Source organism: Protopterus annectens, chromosome 17.part0, assembly GCF_019279795.1.
Source record: "Protopterus annectens isolate FY-2018-M chromosome 17.part0, PAN1.0, whole genome shotgun sequence".
Classification (NCBI taxonomy): domain Eukaryota; kingdom Metazoa; phylum Chordata; order Ceratodontiformes; family Protopteridae; genus Protopterus; species Protopterus annectens.
This window is the reverse complement of record NC_056751.1, coordinates 152,986,319-153,005,161: the sequence shown is the minus strand read 5'-3', so window position 1 is coordinate 153,005,161 and position 18,843 is coordinate 152,986,319. Positions and strand designations below refer to the sequence as shown.

At 40.0% G+C, this 18,843-nt stretch overlaps 1 protein-coding gene across 1 annotated transcript in view; it reads left to right on the top strand.

Annotated features, from left to right (window-relative positions):
• LVRN (laeverin) overlaps positions 1-18,843 on the top strand; it is a 1,030,506-nt gene that overhangs the window by 601,904 nt on the left and 409,759 nt on the right. The window contains exons 11-12 of the mRNA XM_044059628.1: positions 11,502-11,578; positions 13,501-13,637. Coding sequence (XP_043915563.1) covers positions 11,502-11,578; positions 13,501-13,637 — 214 coding nt within the window. The remainder of the gene's footprint in view (positions 1-11,501; positions 11,579-13,500; positions 13,638-18,843) is intronic.

The window sequence follows — 18,843 nt, the reverse complement described above, 5'->3', positions numbered from 1 at the left end:
AGAGAGGACAGATGACTGCCCCCCCAGAATAGGCATGCCATCCCTCCATGCCAGTGCCTCAAACTCCCAAGCCACTAATTGAACCCAGGTCACCTGGGTCATAGCTAGGGCTTTATCCCTCTATACCATGGTTCTATTTCACATTCTTTTAGAGACACAGTGCCAACCAGAAGGTGTGTCTTGCTTTATGAGTGTAACATACCTTTGCATACCTGTCCTTGCACCTACAACAGTACTAAATGTTTGAGCATTTTCTGTGAAACTTTCTAGATGTGTAGTAGAAGAACAGTTAGCCTGAGCAGTGTCCCAACTCAAGAATCTCCACAGACAGCACCGACCATGCCAGACACTTACTCCCAACAGTCACATAAAGGGAATTTGCCAAAGGCTTACAAATTTCATTCTATCTCCCCAGTTTGTTTAATGTCACTGTGTGGCACAACTGTACTGCAGGTATGGCATATGTTCTTGAACAGGAAGCACAGTGTCAACAAATAGACATGTGACAGCTTCACAATTTTTTTTAAATATGGTGCACAACCCTACAGTGGGTGTTGTAAAACATACCTAATTAATTGTTTCATTTGTGTGATGGTCATGAAGTAAACACTCTCCCCCCATGGGCCTCAAAAACACAAGAAACACAAGAAGAGGCGACAGACTCTGAAGGAAAGCAGGAAAGTTTAGCGAGGACAATCTGAAGACTAAGCTAAGTAAATAATACAATTAATAAATCTGATGAAAGCATTGTTTTTCAGGTAAACATGATTACTTTGAACTACAGACCTTCTGGGGATAATGATCCAGCTGTACCCTTGAGACAGTTTCACTGCATCCTTGTTTTCTCAAAAAAAAACAGTACAATAATGATCCTGTCTCAGTGGCATGAAATGGCATAAAGGGTTGAATCCCTGATTATGACTTAGATGACTTGAAATTGACTAGTGGCACAAGTGCGAGTGCTGACAGAGCTTGAGCAATGAGGATGTAAGTGAGTAGCTGCAAATGGCTCACCAATCTGTGGAGGAGAAAAGTGGCTCTAGCTTGCTGATTTGGTGGCACCTAGAGGGAGTGCTAGGTATTACACCCATGGAGCATGGGCTTGTTGAGCGTACATCACCCCTGTGGGAGTGCACTAACTGGGGAAGTCAGCAGGCAATATTGAGTGGAGATGAAGTCTAGAAGGGAACTGGCAAGGCATAATGGTCACAAGACCCAGATGCCTTGAACTTCCTATGATTATTATAATTCCTAAGTGAGGTATCACAGGGAGGGGGAAGCTCCAAAGGGATAGTAGGCCACTCTATCAGATCAGAAAGCTGGCCCCTACAACCCAACCAACTGCACCATAGTGGGAATGAATGGACTGATTAGACACCCCGGGCAGGAATGAATGGGTCATAGGACCACTACCTAGCCCAGGGATATATGTCTCTTAGCCATGATGAAAACAATGGGCCAGTTAGGTAAAGCTAGGGGGGCCATCAGGCAGATCTAATGTAGGGCAACACAAAAATAAATAAACAGTAAAAGTAAAGACAACATTGTGTATTCAGGGCTTTGTGACAGATTCATAGTAAGAAGTCTTTTTTGGGCATTTAAAGTGACATTATTTGTTGTTTTTTGGCAGATGTTCAAATGCTTTTTTGGTTGATGATTTAAAATGTGTTGAATTGTGAGTAATTTAAGCCTCTAGGTGCCACCAAAGCAGCAAGCTAGAGCCACTTTTTTCCACCCCAGATTGGTGAGTCATTAGCAGCTACTCACTTACATCCTCATTGTCTTTCGAGTCATGGATATTTGTTGAAAGTTTTACAATAAAGATTTTTTTGTAACATTAAAGCATAACACTCCAGCACATTATCACCATCCCCCAGCTAGATGGGAAAAAATGTGTTTTAGTAAATGAATCCTTCCATTCTTTTTCTGGCACTCTTGTGCTGTTTGGTAGCCAACACCAGATCACTGGCGGCACAGGAAGACTTGGCCATATTTCGGCTGTGAATCCTCAGGCTTAGCCCTTTTTAATGCTTTTTAAATGGTCATAAATTGCTGAGGATACAAAGGGAAGGACACATTCTTCATATAATATAACGATTTGCAACAGGGTTGATAAGTTGTATGGAGGATGCTGACAGAACTTTGGCAAGTTTATGTTACTCCTCAAGCACAGCAACCCAGATTCACTGCGGGAGGGTACACAGTGCTACAGTGGAACTAAAAATATAAGTCTAAAAGTAAAAAAATTGACCTAAAAATAACAGAAGTAGCAAAAATAACAATTGACATGGGGTTGGTCCCTCAAGATATACCTGAAACTGGCTCACCTCCAGCTGCTAAAAGTGCTGCATTGATGGGTCCTGACAATATCCCTGGATGCATCTTAAATAGCATGCAGCATGATTTAGGTGCACTCCTAACAACACTGTTCAGTCTCAGCCTTCATACAGGTTTTGTACTCAGTGAATGGACAGACTTATGGAATTAATCAGTCAGGCCAAAGCGAACCTCCAGTCACTGGACCCATCACGGTTGGATTCATCAGGAGCAGATCATGCTTACTCAACCTGGTGGATTTTATTGAAAAGGTCACCAAAACAATGGATGAAGACAAAATAGTACATACTGGATACCTTGACCTGGCCAAAGCTTTGACACAATTCCCTACTCAGGCATAGTAGAAAAACTAAATAAACTGGAGATAAACCTCTATGTTATCCACTGAATTGCCAACTAGCTCACTTATAGGATGCAGATAGTCTAAATAGGGGAAATTACCTCCACAAAGAGATCAGTCACCAGTGGAGTCCCCTAGGGTTCCATGCAAGGACCTATCCTGTTTGGCATCTACTTTTCTGAAATAAAAGCCAATACCAAAGGGCTCTAGCTGATGAATTTTGTAGATGATTGTAAACTCAGAGCAGTCATTGTATCTCCAAATGGCTTAGTCATCCTGCAGTAGGTTATAACTGGTGTCAAAATCATGGAAACTTCTTCTTTCGGCTTTTCCCGGTTAGGGGTCGCCACATCAGATCACCTGTCTGCTCATGACTGGCAGTGGAGTTTTACGATGTTGAGTTGCCAGCCTGGCACCCAACCTTCCACAGAAGGTACACACATGCACACACTCTAGGGCCAATTTAGAGTGTCCAATCCACCTACAGCATGTCTTTGGGATGTGGGAGGAAACCGGAGCACCCGGGGGAAACCCAAGCAACCACAGGGAGGACATGCAGACTCCTCACAGAAGACACCCTAGCCAAGGATCGAACCAGAGAACCTCTTGCTGTGAGGTGGCAACGCTAACTGCTGCACCACCTTGGCCGCCCATCAAAATCATGGAAACTAAATGCCAAAAAAAGCAATATTGTATTTTTTGGGAAGTCATCTAGCCCAGGGAACTACCATATTGACAATACAGTCCTAAGAGTTCACCCAGTTGTTTGGGATTTGTGAACTTATATGGACAGTGACCTAACTTTTGACCAATATGTGTCTATTGTAAGAGAGTCCATCTATACTGCATAGCTTATAATCAAAGGGATTTTGTATAGATCTGGGGATGTCATTGTCCCCTTTACTCAACCCTCATTAGAACAGTCATAGAATATAATGCCCCCTTTGGCATGTATCTGTCCACACACATGCAACAGATGGAATACTCACAGAGATACCTTACTAAAAGAATACTAGGCCTAAACAACTTATAGGTTCAGAGGTTCATAGGAGATTACTAGGCTAATGGCTTAAGGGCCCTTACAAGCCTAGCCAGTGTAACCCAATTTTACCCAATATATGGCCCCTAGGGGCAAGAGGATGGCATGGATGTGTGCCTGTGCATTGAGTAGCTTACAGATTCCCCTTGTAGGCTGTATCCCATGTGTTACTTTGTGATTCGCCATCCATTGATCCAAATTGCGTTTGAAGAGGACAAGAAAAGGGCTCTGCTTAATGTGAATAGGAAGCCTGTTACACAGAAGGTGCAATCTCTGAGATGCATATCTTATCTGTTTCTTCAACATGTTTTGTTTAAGCCACTGACTAAGTTTAGGTCCCTAGATCAGGTGACCTCTTGCTCTGTTTGACTTGTGAATTTGTAGCAACTCCATCAGAGCTGGATTTCTAAGTGCCTTGTAGGGCAGGCATAAGGCACCCCTTAATAGTTGGTAGGAGACAGAGTAAAGGGACAGGGCTTTTAGTCTATCCACTTAGTTCATACTGTTTACTTCCTGTATTTTCTCTGTGAGAAACATCTGAGGTTACTCCAGCTGCTGTAAGTGCCTAGTCAAGTACATGCCAAATGGCGCACTTTACTCGATTATTAGTCTGAAATAATTTCCTTGGATCTGGATGGCATACTTTTACTTATAAATTGTACCACATAAAGATTTCCTCACCACTGTGGACACATGGCAGTCAAAGTTCAGGCTACTATCTATCTGCATTCCTAAATCTCTCATCTCTGAGTCCACTCTAAGGGATGTGCTATTGATTCTGTAATTTGCAGGGTATATGACCTCCCAAAGGGTATGATAATACATTTTTTTGCATTTAGTTTTAGGCCATGGTTCTGGCACCAATCATTTGTCTGATCTAGACCCTCCTGAAGGATAAGTACATCATTAGGGGATTCAGTGATTGCCCCCAGCTTGCAGTCATTGGCAAACTTTGTCATCCAGAGGCCTTCTACATTTGCCTTTGACTTCAGAGAAGTATATTCCAAACAGGAGTGGTCCCAGTACTGAGCCCTGTGGCACACCACTATTAACGGACCTCTTGCTGGATCTAGATTCACCCACTTCAACCACGTGTCCTGTTATTAGCCAATTGGTTATCCATCTGGTGACATAGAGATTTATGCCCAGTTTTGTGAGTTATTATAATATCGAGTGGGAAATTGTCTCAAATGCTTTGGCTAAGTTGAGGTAGGTGGTTGGTACTGTTTTCCATGGCCTTAGTGACTTTCTCAAGAAATTCACCAGATTCAGTAGGCATGACCTTCCCCTTGACAAAGCCAAATTGGGTTAGGTCCAGTGTTTGGAGGCCTCCAATGTCATTATTTATCAGGTCCATGATTATTCTTTCCTTGGCCTTACATATAAGACTAGTCAAAATTATGGTCTGTAATTTCCCAGGTCGGCAGATGGTCCCCCTTTATGCAACGGGATGACTGTTACTGCCCTTCACTCTGTCAGGGCAAAGCCAGTCTGGAAGCTGTGGTTAAAGAGAGATTCTAATGGGTCTGACAAGTCCTGATTTAAGCTATTTAGGAGACAACCTTTAAACTGTAGGTCCTATTGAAACTGTGTTTTTAGCTTTAGAGAGCACAGTGGCAACCTGTTCTTTGGTGATAATTGGTGGTGCTGGGTATTTTGGGGGGAAAACTGGGGGTGATGGGGAGGTGAAATTTGAGCTGAATTTGTCGGCCAGCAGATTTGCTATGTCTTCCAGCTGAGTATAGGTGATGCCATCTACAACTAATTATGCACATTGCTGGGTGTCACCCTTAAGAATGTAGACATAGCTGAAAAATGCCTTTATGATTATCCTTAGCTTTGGAAGCTATTTTTTTACCTCAAAGTCTGCTTTCAGAGACTTGGCTAATACCCTGATTTGCTTGTTTAGACTAATGAGGGACTTATTTCTCTGTTTTGCATATTCCCACTTACTTCTAGACAAGGTAGCTTATTTTTGTGGTTTGACCTGGGTTTATTTCAGTCTGGTACTGCTGTTTTTATGCAATTGTTTATATGGTCATACAGGACTTTTTTGTATGCCTCTGCATAAGTTTCTATGTTTTCTCAATTTGGGGGAAGTTCGAAATTAGCTATGCCATCCCTTAACAGAGGACAATTTACCTTAGAAAAGTAAGTTTTTGGGGTTAGGTGGGGGGACTAGTTTTACCTTTATTTCAGGAAAGACCACTTTGTGATCTGATCTACTAGTGAGGACATAGCACTGGGGGGGTGGGGTGCAGCACTCTCACATATTTGTGAGCACCAGATCAAGGATATTTGCTCCCCTAGTGGGAGTGCAGACCAGCTGCTCCAGGGCATATGAATTCACAAAGTAAAGAAATCTTTGGGCCCATATGTTAGTGATCATGTATGCCTACCAGTTAATGGAGAGATGGTTAAAATTATCAATGTTGGTACTGGGCTGGATGGTGATTGATTCTAGTAACTTTAGGTATGATGCATGTGTTTCCTGGTTCATAGTGGGGGATCTGTAGCTAGCAAGAATATGGTAATGGATTTTTCCCATGGAGTAGTTCAAGCATGTCATATTGTTTGATCAGCCTTGAGGTGTGCTTATCCTTTATGTAGATAGATACACCTCCAGCTTTAGCTCTTTCATGTTTGATAAGTGGTTGGCATGTAATGAAAGGCATTATAGCCAAGTACTACTGGAGTGCTTCCCATGGCTTTGAATCATGTTTCAGTAACTGTACAGATGCCTGCATTCTCCAGAGTAAGGAGAGCTTCCAGGGACTGAGTTTCTTGTTAAGGCTCCTAGCATTAATCAGTAACACCTTTAGCTTTTCCTAAGTAGCATTTGTTATGTTGGAAGGTTTGTCTGTTTGGCAATGCCTAAAAAAAGCCACTACATGGGTGGATAATGTTTTGGCCAATATCTGAAAGCCTAGAGGTGGCAGATCAACATCATCCCTGGCAAATCAGCATGGCCTATCAACCATGTCTTCCTGGACAAAAAGGGATTAAACAACCAAAATAGATTTATGTTTGTTAAACAAAGAATTCTTCTGAGAAAAATCAGTATTATGCTTTGGCCACTGGATGGCAGCAAAGTGGAAGCAAAGGAACTAAAGGAAAATAAAACCTATTGGTACGACACATTCAGCAATTATAACCAGTAATAAAACAGATAGAATACTGCATATTAGCATATTGCTGAAGTGGGATACATATGAAGGGCCAATACCAGCTATTTTAACCAGAAGTAAAGCGCCAATGATTAGCGCTATGAGACTCTCTACCAATAGAGACTGATAAAAAAGATAGCATATTAGCATAATTTTGGCGCCATTTTTAGATCATAGCCATAGGCTATTTAGTAATGAATAAGAAAGACTATTGGATATTCAAATAATGAATGTGAATGAATTAATATGATTGGCTAAGAAGTTAATTAATTCTAAACCTCATTGGTTAGTTTTCGTATAAATATAAAGTATTATCATCAAAAGTTAACGATCTGAAGAAGGCTAAATTGCCGAAAGCGCTTATCGTTTCACTTGTTTGGAATTTTACAAGCTGTTTTTATTTTATTTTATTTTTTCTATTAAACCTGGTTGTTGCTTGACACAGGACTTTATCGTGGTGGAATTTTTGCTGTGGTGTAATACCAGAGGTTTCTTTTTACGTATTTCATTTTGAGGTGGTGTCTTAGGAGCTCAACTGATCACTTTCATGTCCTCATATAATGCACCCCTTACTCTTACCATATGAGCCTTCTCTGTAAGCCAGTCAGTTATCTACCCAACCATGTATGAGTCAATAGAGAGTTCCTTCAGCTTGTTATATTTGCATATGATATGGTATTGAATACCTTGGCAATTTCAAGGTACACTGTGTGGATAGTTATTCCACAGTCTACAGCTTAAGTAACTCTCTCAAGGAAGTTCACAAGGTTCATTAGACAGGATCTACCCTTGACAAACCCAACCTATTTGGAGATGAGTCTGATAAGATTTTTGATATCACTGTTAATTAGGTCAGTTATGATATGCTCCATGGCTTTGCATATAAGACTCATTAGGTTCATTGGTCTGTAATTCCTAGGGTCTGTTTTGGGGACACTCTGGTGGAGTAGCATCACAACAGCTGTGCACCACACCTGAGGAATAAAGCCAGTTGCTAGACCCATGTTGAAGAGGTTGAGGAGTGAGTCCACCAATGCATTCTTGGAGATATTAATTAAGCAACTGTGTATGTTGTCAGGCCCCATGGATGACGTATTCTTTTTGAAAAGAACCTTCAGTACATGATGATTCATGAAAGTTGGTGACTTGATTCCATCAGGGATAAATGGGTTTGGAACAGATGTTTCTGGGGTGAAGTATGCCCTAATTAATTAGTCTGTATGTTGGCAATATCCACTGGATAAGAATATTTTGAACCATTATGAAAAAGCTTGGAAAATGTTGGTTATTACTTATTTTTCTGACATAACTAAAGAAAGATTTCTAGATGTCTTTGGCTTCTCTAGCTAATCTGAATTTGCAAGATGCCACCATTTGTATGTTCCTTGTGTCCTTTTTAGTTTCTTATCTTGGTTTTTGGTGTGCTCCTTAATTTGGGGGTCATTTTCTCAGCTATATAGATTTAGGAGTTTCTTTCATTTATAATGTAGTTTATTAATGCTTGAGGACTACCACAGTGGTTTGTTTTTAAACCTCCCCATTTGTGTGGGTTCTGTTGAGAGTGCCAGTAAAATACATTTGCCCAAGTGCAATTAGAATGTTTCTGCATAATTTTTTTTTTTTTGCAGTATTAACATTACACTCAATACCATTGTACTCAGATTTAGAGGTTTCACCATATAACTGTAGATTTGCATGTTTGAAGTCCTTGAATACTGTGATATTTGGCAATTTGGGAATTTTGATGGAAAAGGTTACTAGTTTGTGGTCTGACTTGACCAGTAAAGAGGTTCTACATACAAATGCAAAGTTTGTTATGACCAAGTCAAGTATATTCTGTTTTCTAGCAGGTTCATTAACATTCTGATCCAGGAAGTTTATGTGTATAAAATCTAAGAATCTTTATGCATAACCTACATCGGTGGTACAGGCTCCCCACGTAATCATTAGGTAGTTACTTATGGATAGTTCATCAAGAATACTTATTTATGTTTTGTGATTTTCTGGAGACATGGAGGGGGTTCTGTAGCATGCTATGATCTGATAGCTGATCTTATTTAATGTGATTTGAATCTGTATAAACACAATTTTAGGGTCTCAAGGTACTTGTCTTGAGATAGCATGTTCTCTTATAGATATGGATACACCAGCACATTTTCTATCAGGCTTAAATGAGTGGTAAGAACAAAACCCAGATATTGAGGGAGTGCTTTCTGAGCACTTAAACTAGGTTTTCATAGCAACACAAACATTGATGTGCTAGATATGCTGGAGGGCCTCAAGTTCTGGCAATTCGTTGTTTAGGCTTTTAGCATTAAGTAGAGACAAAAGTAGAGACACCCTGATACTGTCCAATTGTTGAATTCTTTTGGAATTCAGGTTGGGAGTTCCATCAAGTGGACCTTGCCTAAAAAGGTGCAATGAGGGCAGTAAAAGCTTAAGCCAGTATGTGGAAGCCTTGGAATGAGAGGTGCAAACCCTCTTTGGCAAGAAAGGATGGTGATTAAACATCTCATCCCATGCTGGCACATACAGGTTCCCCCTAGAAAGATATCAAATGTTGAGGCAGCTGTTAAATCAGTAATCTTTTCTTCATACCATGGTATCATTTTTGTTTCTGGAAGGATTCCACTCTATACTAAGGGCAATCCTGAACTGATGACATGTATGGAGAGCTCGGACATGTCTCTTTCCATATGCCTCAGGGTTTGCATATCAGATTGTTTACCCAAACATGAGCCACCACCATACCATATTCAAATTTGTCTATTATAAGGGTCTTAAGGGCCACTGTAACATCAGCAATCTGGGTCCCTAAGGAAGAGCTCACAGTCACACTGCTTTTGTCCAGCCTTGTGAGTGTAGAATCGGTGTGCATAACTATGGAGTCACCTATCATTAGAATATTTCTATTTGTGTTTGAAGATTGCTTTGGTGTAATCAATGTAGGATGTGCCGTTTCCTGGCAGCTCTCATCTATATTATAACTAATCAGTGTCGTAGTGCTTAATTTATGCTGGGCCTTGCACCTACTAATCTATTGCAGCGTGGTCAAAGATTTTTTAGTCCCTCATAGTATAATAATTTAGTGTGGATATGTCCAAAATGTGGTGTAGGTCAGAGATGTTCACAGGATGGGTTTGTTTGTGACAGTGTGACTTTATATTTGGCTAGGTGAGTGCATCTCTCACAAATAGTGAAGGGTTAAGTAAAAGATAATTATCTGTGAGCATCAGGCAGTTCTTAGCAATTGAGGATACTAAGTGTTATGAGGCTGGCAACAGAGGATTGACTAGCTAGCAGACCTTCCATTCTGACCAAGGTCGTGAGGTCTGTCAGAGAAGAATAAGAAAATACATTAATGCTTTTGCTTTGGGATTTAAAGAATTAATTCAAGAAAATTAGCAGAAGTAGCTTAATTAAGGTTTCAGCAATATGTTAATGCTGTCAAAATTGTAGTCTAACCTAACTATAAGGTCACTTTGATGGATGAGTAAGAGAAAACAATAGCATTTTGGTTCATAAGTAAGGAGTCAACTTGGGGTAAAATAATAACTAAATAAATAAATAAACAAAAAAACGTCTCAAGTACCAAAACCAGTGTGGCAGTAAATAATTCCATCCAGATCGGCTATAAGATCAGTTTTAGACATCCAACAAAGTACTGATGCTAAACTCTGTGACTGAAGTAACTTTGACCACTAGTTGAAGTTAATTAAGGCTCCTAAGGCAGAATGTGAAAGTTAAGGTGTCTGAGTATGTTGAATACAGCATTGTGAGGTGATCTAGTAAGCTGAAGAGATAAAGAAAACCAACTGAAACTGTAATTTAATGTCAGATTAAATATAAATGTAGAAAAGCATACTAAGTCACAGGAAAAACACATTGTTTAACAAAATGGAGATGCTATGAAATTGTCAAAGAACACTCAGTGTAAAAAAAATGGAAGCTCTATTTTATTACTTGAACAGTCAGGTGACTGTAAAATGGACAATACAAGGGATTTTTACTGAAACTGTAATGTATTCTAAAATGTAATAGAAACGTATAAAATTGCAGGAAGAATACTTTAATTAACCAGATATAGGTGTACTCTGATACAGTAGCAACCAGGTAACTATGACACAAAGCCAGCAACTTTAGCCAAAAAAAAAAGTTAAAGGTCATAAAATTTGATGCAAAGCAATAAAGTACTGAAAACATCAAGATGACAGCAAGTTGTTCTTTTTTTTTAATGTGCAGTTTAAGCTTGAAAATGCCAGGAAAAAATGTGCTGTCAGCTCAAGATTTCCTGAATCTTGGGAAAAGACACCAGGAAAAAGTATAACAAAATGTTTTGAGTCATGATTCAAACATAACAACCACTTAAAAGGGGAAAATAAATACTGATGTAGTTTTTTTCCCTTGACTTCTGGGTCCTCCATAAAATAATTAATATTAAAGTATGGACAGAAAACGTTAATGCTACAGGCGTTGACATAGATATTTATGTTTGCAGGAGACATAGTTCTCGCAATGTTATAGGATCCATATAAAAACGCTGTGTACAGCTTAAAGTAATATATTGTTACTGGAAAGTTGAGTGACCTCTAATGTCTCTTCTAATTATGTTTTACAGTTCTTCTTGGTATATCCCCATATATTGGATGAAAAATGAAACTGTGCAACATTTGAACTGGTTAAGTACAAAATCTAGTAAGTACTATGTTTCTCAAAGAATGCTTTGTTCTTCAAAGCTCTGAGGGATGGAAAAGCACTGACATTATATCAAGTATAAATATGAGAAGATAATAACAGTTAGAGTTGCACATAAGGAATGCATTACTCCAGTGGAATGACTATAACTGATGCCTGATAGCGGTACTGCTGGGGATATATATGTTACTCAATAGGGTGAGGCTTCTTATTGCATTGGCACCATCCTGAACATGGTAATAATAAAGGAAAATGTTTTTCAGGCATGTATATCTGTATATTTTTACATGTAGTTGTACTGCATAGAGAAATTATTGATAAGTAAGATAGTATGTGCTCAAAAATGATTTCATGTACTTAGATCTGCTAGAGTGTTCATTATTTCACTTTCCAGAGCCTCCCAGACATTTTAAACAATCACACTGGTTAAACATTTTAAACAGGATTTTCCAAGAAATGTTTGTCGGTACTGTGTAGTAAATCTGAAACAACCCTAAGTCTCTGTCACTTAAAGACCCACTAAAATGTAATAAATCTTTTAAATTAATTGGTGAACAGCACTTACAAAAAGTCTCAGGGCTGCTATATCCAGAGAAGCTTTCAATAATCTGTACTCAATAAATGAATCGTCTAGTTCCAGTGCAGTATTGAACCATTTCTTCAAAATCCAATAAAAAACTGGTGAAGTCAGGGTCAATCCCCAGCACCCGTACACAGAGGGCTTTACCAATTGTACCCCACTTTCATAATATAACAACCTCTAAGGTCACACAGCCTTAGGGGAATTTTATGTATTTCAGTCAGATGCTCTATTGCTAAACAGAGCCTCAACAAACTGATATGTAATGGACTTTTAGCACCTTAGAGTACTTTCAAGAAATGAATCATTATATGGGTTCCTGCAAAACATGTTGCAAATGATAATTTATGTTGTATTTAACTACAATGGATGGGTCCAGTGCATTTTAGCCTGGTGTACAGTTTCAGCAAGGTTGTTTTATTCAGATTATTCCTATACAGTGCATCTTTTACCATTTTCAGGTATGTAAGAACAAACCCCAAATAATAGCATGATCTGAATGGGAATCCATGGGAAGACATTCAAAATTTCAGGCACACAAGTGTATGCTCCAACTGCAGATGCTAAAAAGGACAATGCTAACCAGGTTTATGAAAATCTGCAGAGCAATCAGGAAATAACATAAACAAAGCTATTACATTCATCAAAGTTGATAAGAATGCTAAAACTGGTAGTCAAATTGCAACTGGAATAACGGGCAGTTTAAATTTTGCATCCAGAATGAAGCTGGACAAAGGGTGGTAGAATTCAGCCAAGCGGTTTGGCACCAGAGTCTGAAAAGACTGTCTGAGACCCATCAGGTGTTCATTTGCCCTGACTTTTGATCAAGCCCTGATTAGCTGCCTTAATGCTTTCCTAGGGAAGCAGGGGTAATGTACTCAGTAGAGGACAGTAAACGTTAAACAAATATTTGTATGAGTATATTTCTAAAATCAGCAAGGGCAACAGTTTAAAGTTTTCTTTCATAGGTGAAATGGAAGAGCTTTATCAAGTTAAATAACTAAGGTCACTGAACTAGGTATGCAAAAGCAGCAGTTTAATTTTATTTCAGGTTTGATGAATCTACTGGCATAATTGCAGCTTAATCGACTCTAAGCAGAATTAAATACCTCAACACACTGGTTTTATTCAACTCTGGTCTCATTAACTAAGCTATTTTACTGTACTGCTGTTATTTATACCTTGGTAAAATACTACTTGCAAATTTTGCTTGACTTACTCATAGATTTTCTGGCTTCTCTGAAACATTGTTGGACCATGGTGATTTGGGGTAAATGCACACTGTAAGTGACTCAAATGTACTTATCTATCAAACATTTATTTTCTCCAAATATAATTTTAGGTGTGATTCCTGAAATGCAAGTGTCCTCTGAAGATGAGTGGGTTCTGATAAATGTGAATACCACTGGATATTTTAAAGTTAATTATGACAAGTCCAATTGGAACCGTTTGCAGTTACAGATGAGCAGAGATCCTAATGTAAGTTATCTTTCTTACTAAAATTACAAGAAAGAAGAGACTTTAAGGATTTCTAATGTGTTTATGTCTTTACTGTCTGTGTAATAACAACTCTTCCTCTTTCTTAAAGAGGTGTCACATTTGCTACTATTGATAGCATTTCTTTTTACCTTTTCCCTTCAAAATATTTCACACCACCTATATTAATTGTCTCCATACATTTAGATATTGTGTATTTCTACATGGCAGAAAACAGCTACACCCTCAAGAGCTGAAATTTTAGTAGCTCTTCATTGTTATATTTACCCTGGTGCTGGCCATCTACTTTCAGTATAGCCTTACCCTTCTATTGCCTCTTTTTGTGTGCATATCAAAATATTTAACAGACTACAAAATGTATTTTCTTCATAAACACATACAATTATGTAATATTCAAAGAAAATCTGGGAGTGTAATTCATAGAGATACATGATATATCATCAAATATCAAATCACATTTTATTTCACACAAACTCATAAAACAATAATGGTAAATACTTAACATGGCCCATACTTTGTAGACATGTAGTAGAATTCACAGTGCACATTAGTGTATGTAATGGTAGAATGCAGGTAGTAGATGATTCAGAGACATATAATTTGGCCGCAAGAAGTGAAGAAAATAGCATGGTATGCAGCGCATGCAAATGATTGCATAATAATGAGAAAATGAGGCATCCCGTGCAGATGAGCTGCAAGGATTATATCCATGCAAATGAGCTGCAAGGATTATATCCCATGCAGATGAGCTGCAAGGATTATATCCATGCAGACGAGCTGCAAGGATTATATCCCATGCAGACGAGCTGCAAGGATTATATCCATGCAGACGAGCTGCAAGGATTATATCCCATGCAGACGAGCTGCAAGGATTATATCCATGCAGACGAGCTGCAAGGATTATATCCATGCAGACGAGCTGCAAGGATTATATCCATGCAGATGAGCTGCAAGGATTATGCCACTGATGACATCAGACATGGAAGAGCAATTGAGAAACACATGAAGCAGGTGCACTGAGCCACAGTGCAAATCTACTCTGAATACCAGCGACTGTTGGTACACACTTGGATTATTTAGGAGTAGCAATGACCACCAATGGAGCCAGTGTCACCATCAGCACCATGACAGAATGCACAAACAGTGCCTTATAAAGCAGCACCTAATGGCTTAACAGATACTGTACTGATATTGAGCGTACAGGGAGACCATGTGAGAGCTAGTTGAGCTGTGTCACCCACAGCTGTAATCAAAAGGGATGCATGGAATGCCCATCCCAATGGATACAAAGGTATCTGTAATCTTAACTGTCGTAGCTACAGGTACTTGTTAGCAAACAGGAGGATACATGTTAGCCATATCACAGGCATGAGCTTTGTGCATCCTACACAACATCCATAATATCATGCTGAAGCATGTGTGGAGCATATCTGGAAAGAGAACCACCACTATCTGGGTATTTTAAATCAGAGCCAATTTTTTCAAAAGGGTCTGGGATCCATACATTGCACACTTATTGTCATCAAGGGCACACCTGATCTAAATAGATTAACATACATCAACAGAAATCACTTCCAATCCCAGAATTTCCAGGGGGGCTTGTAATGCGGAGGGCTTCATGTTTAGTGTGTTCATTTACCACTCAGGCAGTTCTTGTGTTTTACACATACGGCACATTTCTGACCTATACCACCACTCTCTGTGTGGGAGAATCCCCACTGGGACATCTAATCAGTAGTTGTGCATATAGATAGAGTACACAAGGCACTATACCCACATACCATGCAAGCAGAGAGTAGGCCACATATAACAGTGTGATTGGTGTGTATGACAGGCAATGCCAGCTCTGCTTTAGAGCTATGGTTAATGACCCCCATCTGCAACTCCCAGACCATGGTGGAGATTGTGAACAATACAACCCATACACAAACACTTAATATTGTTTAGTGTGTGTGTGTGTGTGTGTGTGTGTGTGTGTGTGTGTGTGTGTGTGTGTGTGTGTGTGTGTACGTGGGCACGCATGCACGTGTGTGTGGTTGGACAACTTAAAGGATGCTCCCACTGTTTTAGCACATCAGGCAGAGCACTAAAATATATACGTACTAGACATCAGCAGTAGCAAAATCTTTGTAGTGTGTGCATGTTGCATAATATGGCACCAAACAAAAAGGTACAGCAGCTGGAAAACATTAACGCAAGGCTAAGCATATCAATAGAATCAGCAATGAAGAAGCAGACTAGCTATAGAGTCAAAGGATAAAGAAGTAGAAGAAGTCCCAAATACAAGGTGGAGGCAAGGGGGATGCAACAATGAGCTGGTGAAAACACCCCATCTGGTCTACAGCTATGGGCCATAGCAAAGACAGCAGAGAATAAAATGATGCATACATTATCACATCCAGGCTCTGCAATGTAATGCATGGAATGGCCACACTGTACTTTAAAGATAACCATATCTATATATGTTACAGGGTGGGCAGGGTATAGTCATTATCACATGCACTGATGATTTGGGGACACAGCGACAGTCAAAACAACACTGTCATATAAAGCAGGATTATGAGACATGAATTTCATAGCTGGTTATTCTAGAAGAAGGTTGTGGCAAGTCAAGCATCATATCCTCAGTGGTGAGGTTGAGGTACCATGTTGTGACTGTTGGTAATGTCCACTGGAGTGGCATGCAGTGTCAGGACTCAATTCAGCCTGTGCCATGGAAGGTTTAGAATACAAAATCAAGTGTTTCCACCTTGACGGAATATCCCACATCAGGAGCAAACATAGCTTTATCATCCATGACCTAAACAATGGGCACAAACAGGCATGCAGCTCCATGTGTCCACAGATGACAAGATGATAATGAATGTATAGCGCTATGAGAACATTCATAAGCAGCCTGGAAGGGGGTCCAGGTGTTGACCCAGAGGAATAGCACCACCCACGACTATGTGACTGATAATGGCTGGATGTGGAATGCTGCATGGCCATATCTGGCAATGAAGCCATTGCAGTAAGAGTCTGTTTAGTGTGTATAAGTGTGGCATGTGCCCAGCCACCTCACATCAGGATCATCCCAAGTCAGACACTGCATGGCCTATAGTCCTAGGTGTCTGGTGTCCATGGTCTGTGCCACCATAAGAGCTGGACATGACAGAGTTCTGTATGCCACTTCACACATACCATAGGTGTTGAGTACACTGCTGGGATGCAATACTAGGTGGGTTTTCTGCCTTCAGTATTTTAAATGTCTACTTCTAGAGAGTTACTATGTATTCAACTGTTTTTTTCATCTTTAAGTATTCTCACACAAAATGATATCCATGCTTTGTATTTTGATAAAATGAACTTGTAGCGTGATAACTAGGCCAATGACTCATCTTAGCTCCACTGGTTCTAAACTGCATCCAGAATGCAATGTGTAGTCCAGCCCATTTGGCATTAGCCATACACAATACAGTTTTATGGAAGCAGGTAACAGTATGCCCATGCACACAGACTTTGTGGACCCATAGCGCTCTGTGCTACAGCTGTTTAGTAGTACCCACTTGCTGCTATGTGGTATAGGCCATGTTATGTCCAAATCTGCATCTGTGTGCATAGGGTACTACTTTGCTCGTTGAATGGACATGTGTAGTGGTCATAGCTTCCTTAAGTCCTGTGAACTACATAATGCACTAAGGACAGCAAGATTTTCTTCTTTTTATCATTTGATTTTAATTTGAATTACATATATATGCTTGGTAGTTTACTAGGATTGTTTAATGTGATGAAGCACCTTGGTGTATGAAAGAGCTTACATGTATTTATTCATTCAATAAAGAGAGGTTTTACAGCCACTGGTCAGCAGTCATCCTGTTTCATGAAGCGTTTAGTCTTCTTCCTGCACAGTGATTTTTATGTGTATCTACTGGGGACAAATGATGAACCCCAGTGGAAGTTGGATGCATGGCACAAGTTCACCAGGATGGTGATTGATGCTACTGATTACCCATTCTGGTGAGCAGTGTTGGCATCAGTACAATAACCTGTAATGGTAACACTGGCATCTGATAAAACATTGGGAGGCAGGGTTTACTGACAGCCTGCTGAGCATGTACTGTAAGCATTTTTCCTCCTCTTATTGTATTACCTGTTGTACCTGTATAATGAGGTGTGCATGCTTTCTTTTACAACAATCAAGGAGCAAGAGATGAGCATGGAAGGATGTTGTGGGGGGGGGGGATCAGCTCTCCCAGCAGTGTAGTGTGTATGCCACGTGTGACACTGCAGTGAGCAGCTGCCATAGTAAGTGTGCAATATGCATGTACTAATGTGTTCTTTTTTTGAGTCTTTTTGCAGATCCAGTTGTGATGCATGTTTTGGGGTAGTAGCCAGTACTTTGACATGAATTTGCCAATGCCTCTGGTACTATGTCACCACTGGTCACTAAATGTGCCTGTTAGCAGGGCGACAGCAGAGATCACCCTGCTGAAAGTGGTCTAGCAGGATCACTCATGGCCTCCAAGACTCCATCTCAAGGGGGAATGGAGACTTCTCTTCTGACTGTAACCCAGAAGGGTCTCTCATCTTTTCCCAGAATCAGTTGTATAAGTTTATGTTCTCTGTGGTACATTAACAACAGGATGGCTGCCTCAGCACAGTGGTGTGCTTCCTGGCATGACTTGTTGAATCGCATGTCTGGCATGCCTCAACCATCAGGCCTACCCATGACATCAGTCATGGGGATGACTGATAGCTAGGTTGTACTCTCTGTACTGACCTGACATCTGGTCATGACCCCTGCTCTATCCCCTTTCTGGTATTCCCTTCTTCATTATGTCATTCTCCTACCTTGTTCATTGTCAATCCCTACCCATTAGCTAATGTCCACCCTCTGTCAGTCTGTGTCTGTCTACTGTCACCCACACTTTTTGCATATATAAGTACCCTGCATACTTGTGTCTGGATTTTATGCCCATTTCTCTGCGCCTGCTTCCGTCTGTTCTCCCTTTTTCATTCACCAGGCATTCCTCCCCACCTAGCACCTGCACCTTCTTCCTATACTGGAAATGGAGTTCTTTACCAAGAAAAACAATTGCCCTTCTTCCCCCCACCTGTCATACTTTATGATTACTTTTACATGTTTTTCCTCCTTCTTACATTCCCATTTCCTAATTTCATATCTCCCCCTTTCTTCCCCAGTTCAGTA